This window comes from Bombina bombina, chromosome 4, assembly GCF_027579735.1.
Source record: "Bombina bombina isolate aBomBom1 chromosome 4, aBomBom1.pri, whole genome shotgun sequence".
In the NCBI taxonomy this organism is placed as follows: Eukaryota; Metazoa; Chordata; class Amphibia; order Anura; family Bombinatoridae; genus Bombina; species Bombina bombina.
This window is the reverse complement of record NC_069502.1, coordinates 877,455,167-877,471,736: the sequence shown is the minus strand read 5'-3', so window position 1 is coordinate 877,471,736 and position 16,570 is coordinate 877,455,167. Positions and strand designations below refer to the sequence as shown.

Genomic DNA, 16,570 nt, shown 5'->3' with positions numbered 1-16,570 from the left:
GGTTCAGTGGTCCTGAGAGCTTTGGACAGTACAACCGGAATGGGGTAAGAGTGTGTAGGTTTTTAGGCTCCCAGTCATTTGGTTCTACTGCGGACACAGACACGTGCTTTTTTGGCAGTTTCTCTTCAGAGACATTTGTCGTTTCATCTGGCTCCTATAGTCAATGCACCAGCGGTTTATGTTATCTTTTAGTGAATGACATTCACCAGGGGACTCTGCTTTGTTTTGTCTACACACATATACACTCACTTTTGCCCTGTGTTCCTCATACACATCACACACATACACTCACCTGCATTAATATTGTCATATATTTCCTGCTCTGGAGTTTCAGGCACATTTCTCAGCCATTGATCTTCTGTTTCTTCTGTGTTATATGGGGGGGAAAAAATCACTATTTACAGATTTTATGTTTTGTTTTTAACATCAATACAAAAATGAATAAAGAAAAACCAGCATAAACTAGGCACACTCAGTTAAAGTAATCGTAAATATACATCAGACAAAATTCTAGTGTCAAAAATATAAAACATAATCCAAATACCACCAAGGTCAAAGAAAAAAAATTATCAATCCAATATTAATCCATAATTAATAATACTATCTTTTATACTTAACCTAAGTGCAATGTGTGATCAAAATTGCATGAGTTGTCCCATTGCGTGAACACCACTGAAACAAATTATCCCTATGCATATACCTATTAGTGGCTATTACTGCTCACATGAGTTCAATAAGGGCATGGGACAACAGTGAGAGATAGCTTAATAACTATTAAAACTTGTTTGCATCACACACTTGAAAAGCATCTCAGATAGAGACAGATTAAAATAAGTTTATAATTAAGGGACATTAAACATTATAAGCATAGTATTGAGCCTATTCCCAGTCTTACTCTAGTCATGGGTGCCCCTCATGTTGATATCTAGCTTTCAATACATTCCAGTGATGACCTGTTTGCACGTGCTTTACTTTCAACTTGTAATAAGGGCGCAATGTTTCTTATCAAAATAAATAAATGTGCCTTTATGACAAGCATGAGGGAGTAAGATGGAAGTCTCTAATTTGATTGGATATGGGGGTATTTAATCTCAGCGTCTGGAACAACTCAATTTGCTTTTGAGAAAGTAGATGGGCGAAAAGCACATTAGGCGTTAGGGATTGTGGATATTCTGGTGCTATACTAAGGGGGTTGCTGGGTGAGTCGGTTTTCTTGTGTGAGTGGGTAAGGTGGTTGAGTGTGATCTGAGGAGGGGGGTGGGGTGGCTGTGTATGGGCATCAGATGCAGCTAGAAATGTGTTAACAGCCTTCATTTAGCTTCTGTATTAAGTGGTAAAGCAATAAGATCAGACTGTTTTCTCACATAAAACTCACACCAATATCATCGTTTAGATCAGAGGTGAGAAGTCCTACATTATTTGTGTTAGTTATATCCCTTTTGCACCTGTGGCTATCTTACTAATACAGCACTAGTATTCCTACAGCCCTATACCTGAGAAGAGGGCATTACAGCACTAGTATTCCAACAAACCCTACTCCTGAAATAGGACAATACAGCACTGGTATCCCAACAGCCCCTACAACTGACATGGGAACAATACAGCCCCAGTATTGCAACATCCTGTATAACTTAAATTGGGACACTAGTATGTCAACAGCCTGTATATCTGAAATGGGAAAAATACAGCACCACTATGCGAACAGCCTCTATACCTGAAATTGGGACAATACAGTGATAGTATTCCATCAGCCCCTATACCTGACATGGGGACCACACAGCAGTAGTATTCCAACAGCCTCTATAACTGACAATAGGACAATACAGCACTAGTATTCCAACAACCTAACATGGCATTTCTATCCATCTATCTAGTGCTCTAGGGGATAATCCAAAATTCCTTTGACAGTTTATTATACTAGAGCATACAACAACCGGCACAGCTGCATTCAGTGTTCAAGAATAAAACAAATGAACAGTTTACTAAGCAATGCACCAGCTCCCTGCTATTATGCACACTGGACCCTACTACAATTGCCAAACTCGCTCAGGACCAGCCCACTTTAAAATTATCAATGATAGTGAGGTTTAGGAAATAAGCAATAATTAGTTGTTTTAACACATATATTATTTCCTCCTTGTTGCTTTGTATAGGTGTATATACCTTTAAGAATATAGGTGCTAGTTTCCTTCCTTTTTTCCTTTAAATAGAAGGTGTGCACAGGTGTTTCCATATGCAGTGATAAAGTGCTGAGGCACGCAACATGTTTGCAAACTGGTGTCTCTGTACACACTGAGTTAACTTTTAACTCTATTTTTCTTGGTGCTACGATGTAATTTTTATCTTGGATTTATTAAACTTTCATATTTTATCTGAGCAGGTGTCTTTTGGACTGTTTGCGCTATACTTTTCCTATTGGTGTATATATATATATATATATATATATACACACACATATACATACACACACAATCACTGGATGTTACCCACGGCTGGCAGCCGTAAATCCTGGGATATCCAAAACAGGATTTCCTCAATCGCCTTTATTCAGCAAGGAAAGGCTAATTTCCATAAATATTTTATTTAAGAATAAATAGAACATACTCTTCTATGTGAACAACATTGGAATGTGAAATATTAATTCATGTATTAGCATATATGGCCCTATAATAATAATTTATATCAGGTTTAGCGCTCTTTAATATCTGCTGTCGAGTTAGCGAGCATGTGTGTTTTTTCCTCCCAGTTTTTGTGCTTCATTGAAGTCTATAAAAGAAAAAGTTAACTCTGTCCCAATGATTATTTTGCAAGCTTCGGGTTTATGCTTGCATGCAAACTTTCAACTTGTAATACGAGAGCAACCCGGTGCTAAATTGTGCTCTACTAGTAACCTACCCATCAATAGGGTTGTGGTATCCGTGTGTACAGCTCATTAGAATACATAATTCAGCTGGGTATTGGGTATGCTCTTGCAAGCTTTACAATTTTAAAAGGTGTCGCTGCAACTTCTCATCCAGAAAACCAAAATTTATGCTTACCTGATAAATGTATTTATTTCCGGATATGGAGTCCACGGAATCACAATATTCATATGCCAAAAGGCAATATTGGGAATAATTTCTAGAAAAAATAACAGATTTTCTTTTCTAAAATATGGTGAGTCCACGGAATCATCAATTACGGTTGGGAATACCACTCTTGGCAACCAGGAGGAGGCAAAGAGAACAACAGCAAAGCTGTTAAGTATCACTCCCCTTCTCACAATCCCCTGTCATTTGACCGAAGGAAAAGGAGAAAGGGAGCAACACAAGGTGTAAAGGTGTCTGAGGTTTAGTAAAAAAAAAAACTAATTTAATTCATTTCTTTCATAATGGCAAGAGTCCTTGAGCTAGTGACGTATGGGATATACATTCCTACCAGGAGGAGGCAAAGTTTCCCAAATCACAAAATGCCTATAAATACATCTCCCACCACACTCATAACTTAGTTCAACGTATAGCCAAGTAGTGAGGTGTAAAAAGGAGTAAAAAAGCATACAAAAAGAGGAACTGGAAAAAATAATGAGCTTTTATACAAAAAAAAATCATAACCACCAAAAAATAGGGTGGGTCTCATGCACTCTTGCCACTATGAAAGAAATTAATTTATCAGGTAAGTTCTTACATAAATTAGGTTTTCTTTCATGTAAGTGGCAAGAGTCCATGAGCTAGTGACCTATGGGATAAAATAACAAGATGTGGAAATCCACAGAGTCACTAGAGAGGGAGGGATAAAATAAAAACAGCTATTTCCGCTGAAAAATTAAATCCAAATAATTAAGTTTTCTTAAATTTTCTTTAAAAAAACTCTAATCATAGGCAAAAGAATCAAACTGAGACAGCTGCCTGAATAACTTTTCTACCAAAGACTGCTTCTGAAGAAGAAAATACATCAAAATGGTAAAATTTACTAAAAGTATGCAAAGAAGACCAAGTTGCTGCTTTGCAAATCTGATCAACTGAAGCTTCATTCGTGAAAGCCCAAGAAGTGGCAACTAATCTAGTAGAATGAGCTGTAATTCTCTGAGGAGGAGACTGCCCTGCCTCCAAATAAGCCTTGTGAATCAAAGGTTTTAACCAAGATGCCAAAGAAATGGCAGAGGCTTTCTGACCTTTCCTGGAACCAGAGAAAATAACAAATAGACTAGAAGTCTTTCTGAAATCCTTAGTAGCCTCAACATAGTATTTCAAAGCTCTTACCACATCCAAAGAATGTAGAGATCTCTCAAGAGATTTTAGGATTAGGACACAAGGAAGGAAAAACAATTTCCCTACTAATGTTGTTAGAATTCACAACTTTAGGCAAACATTTAAACAAAGTCCATAAAACAGCATTATCTTGATGGAAAATCAGATAAGGAGACTCACAAGAGAGAGCCGACAACTCCAAAAGAAATAACACTTTCCAAGAAAGTAATTTAATATCCAAATAATGCATAAGCTCAAAAGGAAGAGCCTGCAAAATCTTTAAAACCAAATTAAGACTCCAGGGAGGAGAAATAGACCAAAGCCTGAACAAAACAGTGAATATCAGGAAATTTAGCAATCTTTCTATGAAATAAGACAGAAAGAGCAGAGATTTGTCCCTTCAAAGTATTTGCAGACAATACACTATACAAACCATCCTGAAAAAACTGTAAAATCCTAGGAATTCTAAAAGAATGCCAGTAATTTGTTTGAGAGGAGCACCATGAAATATAGCTTTTCCAAACCCGATAATAAATCTTCCTCGAAACAGACTTAAGAGCATTTAACAGTGTTAATCACGGAGTCAGAGAAACCTCTATGACTAAGAACTAAGCGTTCAATTTTCATACCTTTAAATTTAGTGATTTGAGATCCTGATGGAGAAATGGCACTTGAGACAGAAGGTCTGGCCTTCAAGGAAGTGGCCAAGGTTGGCATCTGGAGATCCGGTCAAGATCTGCATACCAAAAGCTGTGAGGCCATGCTGGTGCTATCAGAAACACATGAGATTGTTCCATTATGATCTTGGAGATCACCCTTGGAAGAAGAACTAGAGGGGGGAAAATGTAAGCAGGTTGGTAAAACCAAGGAACTGCTAAAGCAACCACCACCTCCCCTTAGTATCCTTGGATCTGGAAAGATATCTGGGAAGTTTGTTGTTCAAACCGGAGGCCATCAGATCTATTTCTGGAAGACCCCACATCTGCACAATCTGATGAAACATCTGGATGGAGAGACCACTCCCCCGGATGCAAAGTCTGACGACTGAGATAATCCGCTTCCCAATTGTCTACACCTGGAATACGAATCGCAGAAATTAGACAAGAGTTGGACTCCGCCCAAGAAAGTATCAGAGATATTTATTTCATTGCTAAAGAGCTGTGAGTCCCTCCCTGATGATTGACATATGCCACTGTTGTGATATTGTCTGTCTGAAAACAAATGAAAAGTTCTCTCTTTAATAGAGGCCAAGCCTGAAGAGCTCTGAAGATAGCACGGAGTTCTAAAATATTGATTGGTAACATCGCCTCTTGATGTTTCCAAACCCCTTGTGCTGTCAGAGACCCCCAGATAGCTCTACAACCTGTAAAACTTGCATCCGTTGAGATCTCAGTCCAGGAAAGAACGAACTAAAGAGGCTCCTCGAACAATACGGTGATGGTCCAACCACCAAGATAGAGAGAGTTGAATGCTGGGATTTAAGTATATCAGTTGTGATATCTGCACCATTGATTCTGCATGCAAAGGTGCAGAGGTCTCATGAAAACGAGCAAAGGGGATCGCGTCCGATGCTGCAGTCATAAGACCTAAAACTTCCATGCACATAGCCACTGAAGGGAATGATCGCGACTGGATGAATTGGAATATAAAGATAAGCATCCTGTAAGTCTATTGTGGACATAAAATGCCCTTGCTGAACAAAAGGCTGAATAGTCCTTATAGTCACCATCTTGAAAATTGGGACTCTTACAAAACTATTAAAAAACTTCAAATCCAGAACTGGAGAGGAACTGGTACAATCAACCCTGAAAGCTCTAGATCTGAAACACATTTCAGAAAAGCCTTAGCCTTCACAGGATTTCTTGGAACATGAGAAAGAAAAAATCTTCCCACGGGAGGTCTTATCCTGAAACCTATTCGATACCCTTGAGACACAATATTCTGAATTCACTGATTCTGAACAGAACTTGTACAAATTTCCTGAAATAATTTCAATCTGCCCCCCACCAGCTGAACTGGATTGAGGGCCGTACCTTCATGCAGTTTTGGGGGCTGGATTGTTTTTTTATAAGGCTTGGTCTTATTCCAATTTGAAGATGGTCTCCAATTGGAACCAGAGGCCTTAGGGAAAGGAGTGTTTTTTTGTTCTTTATTCCAATGAAAGGAACGAAAATGATTGAGAGCCTTAAATTTAACCTTAGACTTTTTATCTTGGGGTAAAAAAAAACCTCCCCTCCCCCTAGTGATAGTGGAAATAATAGAATCAGATTGAGAACAAAATAAATTCTTACCCTGGAAAGATAGAGATAGTATTCTAGATTTAGACACCATGTCAGCATTCCAATATTTAAGCCATAAAGCTCTTCTAGCTAAAATAGCTAAAGACATAGATTTAACATTGATCTTATTAATGTCAACTATAGCAATACAAATAAAATGATTAACATATTGAATCAGAAGAACAATGCTAGACAAATTAGAATCTTCTACCAGACAAGCTAAACTGTCCAACCAAAAAGTTGAAGCAGCAGCCACATCAGCCATATAAATGGCAAGTCTAAAAATATAACCAGAAAGTAAATAAACTTTTCTGTGATTCAATCTTCCTGTCTAAAGGATCTGTAAAAGAAGTACTATCTTCCATAGGAATAGTAGTATGTTTGGCAAGAGTGGAAATAGCCCCATCAACCTTAGGGGCTTTTTCCCAAAACTCTAATTTAGCCACAGGTAAAGGATACAACTTCTTAAACCTAGAAGAAGGATTAAAAGAAGAACTAGGCTTAGATCATTCCTTAGTAATCATATCAGAAACAGCATCTGGAATAGGAAAAACCTCAGAAGCAACCTTTGAAGGCTTAAAAACAGAATTTAAACGTTTACTGGCTTTGTTATCAAGAGGACTAGACTCTTCAATAACCAAACTTCCTTCAACAAAGAACGAATATAATCAATCTTAAACAGATAGAAAGATTTGTCAATTTCAGAGTCTGATTCAGGATCCTCTGAACCAGAGAGATCCTCATCAGCAGAGGATACTTCAGTATGTTGTCGATCAATACAAATTTCATCAGAATTATGAGAAGTTTTAAAAGACCTTTTACGTTTATTTGAAGGCGGAATAGCAGACATAGCCTTTTCTATAGCTGCAGCAATATAATTCTTTACATCTGCAGGAATATCAGGTATATTAGATGTTGAAGGAACAACAGACAATGTATTTGTACTAATAGAAACATTATCATGACAAATGCCACATAATTGAGCTGAAGAAATAACATCAGCTAATTTACAACAGACACACCTATCTTTGGTAGAACTGTGTTCAGGCAGCATGGTTTCTACAACAACATCAGAGGCAGGATCAGACAGACATCTTGCAAAATGTAAAAAGAAAAAAAACAACTATTAAACAAAATATCCAATTTCCTTATATAGCAGTTTCAGGAATGGGAAAAAATGCTTATGCTAAAGTAAGATGCAAAAAAATAAGCAGTATAGCTCTTAAAAATATAAAGAGAACCAGAAGCATTAAATGAAGAAGGGTAATATACAAAAAAAATTGGCGCCAAGTATGACGCAAAAGAAAGTAAAAAAAATGTTGGCGCCAAAGCTAACACCAGGAAATTATGCAACTCGTGTCATAACAAGCGCAACTTCGCGACAAAAGAACTAACGTCAACAAAGACGCAGGAAATTACTAGACTTGCGTCACTATAGATGCAACTTCGCGGCAAAAAAAATTTGGCGCCAAAAATTACGCCAAAAAACCCCCAGCATTTTGCTTCCTCGCCAGCCTGGTTTGCCGCGAAAATTTTTGGAAACCAAAGTCTTCCCAAACATAATTTCCAAACTGAAACTGATAGTCTGCAAAAAAAAGGGAAATATACATAGACCTGACTCATGGCAAATATAAGCAAACACATATATTTAAAACTTTACAATATAATATAAAGCACCAAACATAGCTAAGAGTGTCTTAAAAATGATACCTACTTACCAGAAGACACCCATCCACATATAGCAGACAGCCAAACCAGTACTAAAAAATATCAGCAGAGGTAATGGTATAGGAGTATAACGTCAATCTGAAAAGGGAGGCAGGGAATGAATCCCTGCGACCGATTACAGAGAGCCCTTGAATAGATTTCCCATGGGTGAAACCATAAAATCAATAGGCAATACTCCCTTCATATCCCTCTGACAAACACTGTACTCTGAGAGAAATTGGGCTTCAGAATGCTTAGAAGCGCCTATCACAGAAGAAATCAAGCACAACTTACTTCACACCACCTCCATAGGAGGCAAAGTTTGTAAAACTAAGGTATGAGTGTGGTGGGAGGTGTATTTATAGGCATTTTGAGGCTTGGGAAACTTTGCCCCCTCCTGGTAGGAATGTATATCCCACACGTCACTAGCTCATGGACTCTTGCCACTTACATGAAAAAAAACTGTCTTAAAACAAAGGGCGGGGCCATGGACTCACCCTATTCGGAAATAAATAAATTTATCATCAGGTAAGCAAAAATATAATATAATATATAATATAATAATAAATATTGTTTTCTTTTTTACTAAGATATGGTGAGTCCACGGAATCATCAATTACTGTTGGGAACCAATACCCAAGTCAGAGGACACATGATTAGGGAGGGACAAGACAGATCACCTAAACAGAAGGCACTAACGCTTGAAGAACCTTTCTCCCAAAAGAAGCCTCAACCCAGGTAAAAGTATCAAAATTTATAAAAAAAATTGAAAAAGTATGTAAAAAAGACCAAGCTGCAGCCTTGCAAATCTGTTCCACAGTAGCCCAAGAAGAGGTAACAGCCCTGGTAGAATGAGCCGTAATTCTCTCAGGAGGCTGCTGACCAGCAGTCTCATAAGCAAAACAAATAATTCTTCTCAACCAGAGGGAAAGAGAAGTAGCAGTAGCTTTCTGACTTTTGCGTTTCCTGGAAAAGAAAACAAACAATGCAGAAGACTAACAAAAGTCTTTAGTCACCTGCAAATAGAATTTAAGAGCCTGTACAACATCTAGATTGTGCAACAACCGTTCCCTATGAGAAGAAGGATTAGGGCAGAGAGAAGAAACCACAATTTCCTGATTAACATTTCTATCCAAAACAACCTTAGCAAGAAAACTAAACTTGGTACGAAGAACTGCCTTGTCTGCATGAAATATGAGATATGGCGAATCGCACTGTAAAGCTGAAAGTTCTGAAGCAATCAGAAACAAAACCTTCCAAGATAACAACTTAATATCTATGGCATGCATTGGCTCAAACGAAGCCTGTTGCAAAACTTTAAGAACAAGATTAAGGCTCCAAGGTGGAGCAACAGATTTAAACACAGGCCTGATTCTGACCAAGGCCTGACAAAAAGATTGCACATCTGGTACATCTGCCAGACGCTTGTGTAACAAAATGGATAGGGCAGATATCTGACCTTTCAGAGTACTGACAGACAAACCCTTCTCCAGACCTTCCTGGAGAAAGGACAAAACTCCTGAAATCCTGACCTTACTCCAAGAGTATTGTTTGGATTCACACCAATGAAGATATTTACGCCAAATCTTATGGTAAATCCTTTTAGTAACAGGCTTACAAGCCTGAATCATTGTCTCAATGACCGACTCAGAAAATCCTCGCTTAGATAAAATTATGCGTTCAATCTCCAATTAGTCAGCTTCAGAGAAATGATGTTTGGATGAAGAAAAAGACCCTGAAGTAGAAGTTCCTTCCTCAGTGGGAGGCTCCACGGAGGTAGGGATGACATTTCCACTAAGTCTGCGTACCAGATCCTGCAAGGCCACGTAGGAGCTATTAGAATCACTGAAGCTCTCTCTTGCTTGATCCGAGCAATGACTCATGGAAGGAGAGCAAAAGGAGGAAAAAGGTATGCCAACCTGAAGTTCCAAGGAACTGCCAGAGCATCTATCAAGAAAGTCTGAGGATCCCCAACCTCGATTCGTACTTTGGAAGCTTGGTGTTCTGGCGAGATGCCATCAGATCCAAATCTGGTAACCCCTATTTGATGGTTAACCTGGAGAACACCTCCGGATGGAGTTGTCAAGGCTATGTAGGTTAAAGATTTTTCAACTATTGCTGTGGATCTACAGCTGCGGATCAGATATAATGTTTCACTCAGCACTTAATTAACATATGAAGATGTTAACCATAATGGGGCTCAGAGTGAGTTAATAAACTTTTAAGTCTATGTGGAGACTTAAGGAAAAATAAAGGAGTAACTTAATATGTTAAGTGTCCATTTAGAAACAAATTTACAAAGTAATTCTTTCTGATGATTTTTGGAAAAGTATCAGTTCATATGTATCAATACAATTAATGTAGCAGTTCCTCTATGCCCAAATTAGTGAGGTGTGCGCCAGAGATTTAAAGTCACAATTAGATGTTACACAACTCTGTTAGCTGTAGTGAGATAGTCGCAGGTTACCTGTTGAATCGGCTGAGAACAGAGAACTCGAGCGGCACTCGAGACAGTAGTTGATAGGCGGTGAGTGACAGCTTACTGAAAACCGGTTGCGGTTGGCGTCTGACGTCACAGGGCTGAAGTCCGCGGGAGAAATAAACTTACAAATCTTCCGGTAATGTTGCAAAAGCAATCAGATGTTTGAAGTATAATCCTGGCTTGATAATATAAGTGGAGATGTAACTGAAATGAATACCGAAACCAAAGTAGAGAAAACAGAACACCGTAGCAGGGTGTCAGTTTCCCTTGAAATAAGTTTTAAAACTATTTTCCAATAAGGTAGCTTGAAATAAGCAGGAGCTCAGTTTGTACCCTAGAGTTACCTAGGGATAAAACTCAATTACTAAGCACCTGGCTGGCGTCAGGAGAAAGCTTAAATAGGCTAGGAGGAACTAAAAGGTAAAGGTGGTATTGGTAATTGTATGACATTTAACATAAGGTGGTATAGTGAGTTCTGACAGATTGCCCCCTTCACTCAAGCCGTCCCACGGCTTGTAAGCGAGGTCTATGAGGATTCCTTGAATGGAAACGAGACACCAGTCGGGGAGCGTTCACAAGATTATGGGGTTCCCAAGTGTCTTCGTCTGAAGAATACCCCTTCCAACTGACAAGGTATTGTAGATCCCCTTTATATAAACGCGAATCCAAAATATCCTTCACTTCATAAACGTTAGTGTAAGGATTCCACTCCTGGTTTTCCTTCTTTTTCTACAGCTCACCTTCCACCTCTATTTAAGTCATGTCTCCGCCCCAAACAAGTGCTTAGTTATTAAATTCATGTCAGCTAAGCTCTATGCATCCAATTCCTATCCTGTGTATAAATTCATGAATTGAAGATATATGCTATTACAAGTTATTGGATTTACAATTACCAGAAGGAACTGCTCCTATAAACAACTATTCCTGTGAACGGAATTAATTCATCTAAGTTACTTATTGATTGCTCTGCAGCCAACACAAGCTTTTACACTGAGGATTGGATCTGTTTCATCAGACACCTGCAAGCAGGACAAACCGGGACTTTCAAGGAGTAACCACAAGTAAACTAAAATCTTAAGTTGCTTTCACAAAGTTAACTGATCTATTTACTGCACTTACTAGCATATCGCTACTTTTGTTTCAATATATCATTTGTATCAAGCCGGTTTCACTGTAACGCTACGGAACAGCTCTGACGTCATCAGCTGGGGAACTCCTGTGTACCTGACACGCCCCTGTCAGCAGCTGCATGTTTCTGTGTTCTCTCTCACTACATAGCAGACGGATACTATTACAAACAGCCTTTACAGTGGCTAGTCCACATTTCACTCGCTCACTATCTGAACTTAAGTCTCAATACTGAAATTCACTGATTATCATTTCTGAATTCTAATTCAAAGTTATTGAACTACCTTTGTAGTTATAGATTGGAATATTGCTACACATTAATAGTACCTTATTACTATAACTATATTCTCAGTCTTCAATTCATCATAAATTAAAACTCACTCTAAATCATCACAGCCTATGCTGAAATAATAGTCTGTATTTTAGAGTGAAACATTCATACTTTTACGGCAGTTGAGATCCAACATTAATAAGCACATTACAGAATAACTAAGCCATTATTATGGATCCAGCCGAGCTCCCACAAATTGTCTTTAACCTGTCACAAAGGGTAGACCAACTCAGCCAGGGTCTAAGAGAATTACAATTGGAGAATGAGACTTTGAGAAACGTTATAAAAGATTCCATCAATCCTAAGCTACCAGCCCAAGAGACCTCTCCTGAACCCTTTGTTGCTCCTCCAGAATGTTTTCAAGCAGACAGAAATCAATACCGCCACTTTAAGAATGCTTGCCTTCTTAATTTTTCTCTCAAGCCTAGGACTTATCCAAACGATAGGGTGAAAGTTCTCAGCATGATAAGTTATTTAAGGGGAGAACCCCGTATATGGGCTGACACACTATTCGAGACTAATAATCCGGTACTATCATCCTTTTCTGCATTTCTTGACGTCATGGATGAATTGTATAATGATACCAACCTCCAAATAACAGCTGAGAGCAAAATGAGGAAATTGAAGCAAGGATCCAGACCTGTGGAATATTACATAACGGAGTTCAAACAGTACTCCATTGACTCCCAATGGAATGCCATAGCCCTCAGAAATCAATTTAGGCTTGGTCTTTCTGATGCAGTCAAGGATGAATTAGCCAGAACAGAATTGCCAGAGACACTTGAGGCTCTTATGAAATTAAGTAGCCATATTGATAGAAGATTAAGGGAGAGAAGATCCGAACGACAATATTCAGACCAGCCAAACAAAAAGTTTTCCAGTCCTAACCAACCTACTCTTAGGTCTACTAGTCCCACCGGAGCTGAATCTATGGATATCAGCATCTTCAGGGGACCTCTATCACCGGATGAACGTATGAGAAGAAAGACCCGGGGCCTTTGCATGTATTGTGGTGATCCAGCTCACAGTCTTAAGGACTGCCCTATCATACCCCAGAAAAAGAACAGTAAGTGTAACACTAACTTCACCTCTCAAGTAGTACTTAACAAACCACTTCACTGTTCTCTACTTTTGTCTTTACAGTGGGCAAGTAAACAGATCTCCGTCCCTGCTATCCTTGACACCGGAGCTCAAGGCAACTACATCGACAGCTCATTAGTGTCTATCAATAAAATACCCCTGATTAAGAAATTGTCTCCTATTTCACTTCGTGTTGTTGATGGCTCTGAGATTTCTTCTGGACCTATTACACATCATACCATTCCTCTTTCTGTCACTACATTAAACAATCATCATGAACATCTCTCTTTTGATGTGATTACATCTCCCTTATTTCCAATTGTTCTTGGGTTGGCTTGGCTACAACTACATGAACCTCAGATCAGTTGGAAATCTTTAGACATACATTTAAACTCACAATATTGCCAACAAACCTGTATTAGGGAGTCATTACTTTCTCTGAACCCCACTTCTGACACTCTTGTACCAATTGAATACAGTCACTTCGCTGAGGTTTTCAGTAAAAAAGAGGCTGAAACACTTCCTCCCCATCGATCCTATGACTGCCCCATAGAGTTGAAACCAGGTACAACTCCCCCCATAGGACATTTATATCCTCTATGTCAATCCGAATTAGACCATCTGAAAAGCTACTTAGATGAGAACTTGAAGAAAGGATTCATTCGTCCTTCTGTCTCACCAGCCGGTGCTGGTATGTTTTTTGTCCGAAACAAGGACAACTCTTTATGCCCTATTATCGATTTTAGACAACTAAATAAGATCACCATAAAAAATCGCTACCCACTTCCACTCATTCCGGAACTCATAGAGAGACTAAGACATGCTACTATCTACACTAAATTGGATCTGAGGGGAGCATACAACCTTGTACGCATCAGAGAGGGGGATGAATGGCTCACGGCTTTTAGAACAAGATATGGGTTGTATGAATACCTAGTTATGCCTTTCGGACTCACCAATGCACCAGCAACCTTCCAATTCTTTATAAATGACATTTTTCATGATTTACTCGATATTTGTGTCATAGTTTATTTAGATGACATTTTAATTTATTCCTCCAATACTACTGACCACATCAAACACGTTAGTTGGGTTTTATCTCGTCTCCAGGTTCACCGACTCTATGCCAAACTGGAAAAATGTATTTTTCATACTACAACGATTGATTTCCTGGGTTATTCCATCAGCCCTGAAGGCATTCAAATGCAAGAGGGAAAAGTTGAGGCAGTAAAATCATGGCCAACTCCTATGAACAGAAAGGATCTACAAAAATTCCTCGGATTCAGTAATTATTACAGGAAATTCATCCGAAATTTCTCAAGGATTTCGAAACCTCTTACCAAACTTACTAGCTCCAATTGCGTGTTCCGATGGTCGAAAGAAGCAGCTGATGCTTTCAGTTTCCTCAAGGAGTCTTTTTCTTCAGCTCCTATTTTAAAGTATCCTGACCCCGACCTGCAATATATATTGGAAGTGGATTCTTCGGACTATGCACTCGGTGCAGTATTATCACAACGTAAGACACTCAAAGAACCTCTATTCCCTATCGGCTTCTTCTCAAAAATTATGTCCTCTGCAGAAATGAATTACTCCATAGGGGATAAAGAATTACTGGCCATCAAAAGAGCTTTGGAATTTTGGAGACATCTCCTGGAAAGTACATCTCATCCCATCATAATATATACAGACCATCGTAATCTTGAATTTCTACAGAACAACAAAACCTTATCTGGAAGACAGGTTAGATGGAGCCTCTTCTTCAGTCGTTTTGACTTCCAGATTTTGTATAGACCTGGATCGAAAAATGGAAAGGCAGATGCCCTCTCCCGCAGAGATCCTAGACCTATTCCAGAATATACACCTAGTTGTATCCTCCCACCTACTAAATTTCTCGCTTCACTATCTATATCAGTTCCAGATTATGAAGCCGCCTTAGGTTTGGAAAAACAAACACTTCTGAACTCCTTAATTAAGAAAGATGGGTTATATTTTCATGGTTCTCAGATTTACGTACCTGAACCACTCAGAGCACAAATAATTAAAGAACACCATGATCCTCCCTTACTTGGTCATGTAGGTATCAGACGCACTAAGGAATTAGTAAGCAGAACTTACTGGTGGCCATCCATGGAAAATTCTATCAAGCTTTATATTCAGCAGTGTAATACTTGCTCTGTATCCAAACCCGACAGAAGACCTCCGTACGGACTCCTCATGCCTTTGGACATACCCACTTCACCCTGGGCTCACATTGGTATGGATTTTATAGTAGAACTACCACCAAGCTCTGGTTTCACCACCATTTTAGTCGTTACTGACCACTTTACTAAAATGGCACATTTCATTGCTTACCACAAGTTACCTACTTCCTCAGAAACTGCACATTTGTTTCTAAACAACGTTGTAAGGCATCATGGTTTACCGACTGTTTTGTTCACAGACAGAGGTAGCCAATTTACCTCAAGGTTTTGGAAAACACTCACTACTACTCTGCAAATTGAACAACGGCTCAGTACTGCCTTCCACCCGCAAACGAACGGACAAACTGAAAGATTGAACCAATGGCTTGAGCAATACTTACGTTGTTACTGTTCATACCATCAACATAAATGGTCATCTTTTCTTGCTATGGCAGAATTTTCCTACAATAACACTATCAACAGTACCACCAATTACTCTCCATTCTTTGCTAACTATGGTTTCAATCCTAGATTCAATTTTCAGCACTCCTCTTCTGAAAATACACCATCTGTTGACGAATTATTACAACGCCTATCAGAAAACTTCCATCATTTATGTACGAACATACAGCATGCACAAGCATCTCAGAAAAAGTATTATGACTTACGACGAAGAGTTCCTCCCAAGTATAAAATAGGGGACTTTGTATGGTTGTCAACAAAAAATATCAAGTTACATCTTCCCAAGAAGAAATTGGCTAGTCTATTCATAGGCCCATTCAAGATCACTCACATAGTAAATGAGAATGCAGTTACCTTGGATCTGCCTGATACTTTGGTAATACACCCTACCTTCCATGTCTCTTTACTTAAGCCTTATACAGGTCAACACCCTCCTACACCTTTCCTTCCTCCTGATCCGGTATGCCTGGACGCAAACATGTATGAAGTTCAGGATCTCCTGGATTCAAGATATTGTAATGGTGAACTTCAGTATCTTGTAAGATGGAAGGGGTTTTCATCTGACGAAGACTCCTGGGAACCTCATACCCATATTGATGCTACTAGGCTTGTTGCACGTTTCCATAGACGTTTTCCACACAGACCTAAACATCCAGCCGTGGTCGGCTTGCTTGAGGGGGGGGACGTGTAAGGAT

General features: G+C 39.0%; 1 protein-coding gene and 1 long non-coding RNA gene across 2 annotated transcripts in view; one reads left to right on the top strand and one right to left on the bottom strand.

The window, feature by feature from the left end:
* LOC128657402 (oocyte zinc finger protein XlCOF7.1-like) overlaps window positions 1–16,570 on the bottom strand; it is a 186,845-nt gene that overhangs the window by 84,024 nt on the left and 86,251 nt on the right. The window contains exon 7 of the mRNA XM_053711739.1: window positions 293–367. Coding sequence (XP_053567714.1) covers window positions 293–367 — 75 coding nt within the window. The remainder of the gene's footprint in view (window positions 1–292; window positions 368–16,570) is intronic.
* Window positions 13,151–13,404, top strand: LOC128657403 (uncharacterized). Its single transcript, XR_008402106.1, has 2 exons — window positions 13,151–13,219; window positions 13,297–13,404. It is a non-coding gene; the product is annotated as an uncharacterized LOC128657403 (long non-coding RNA).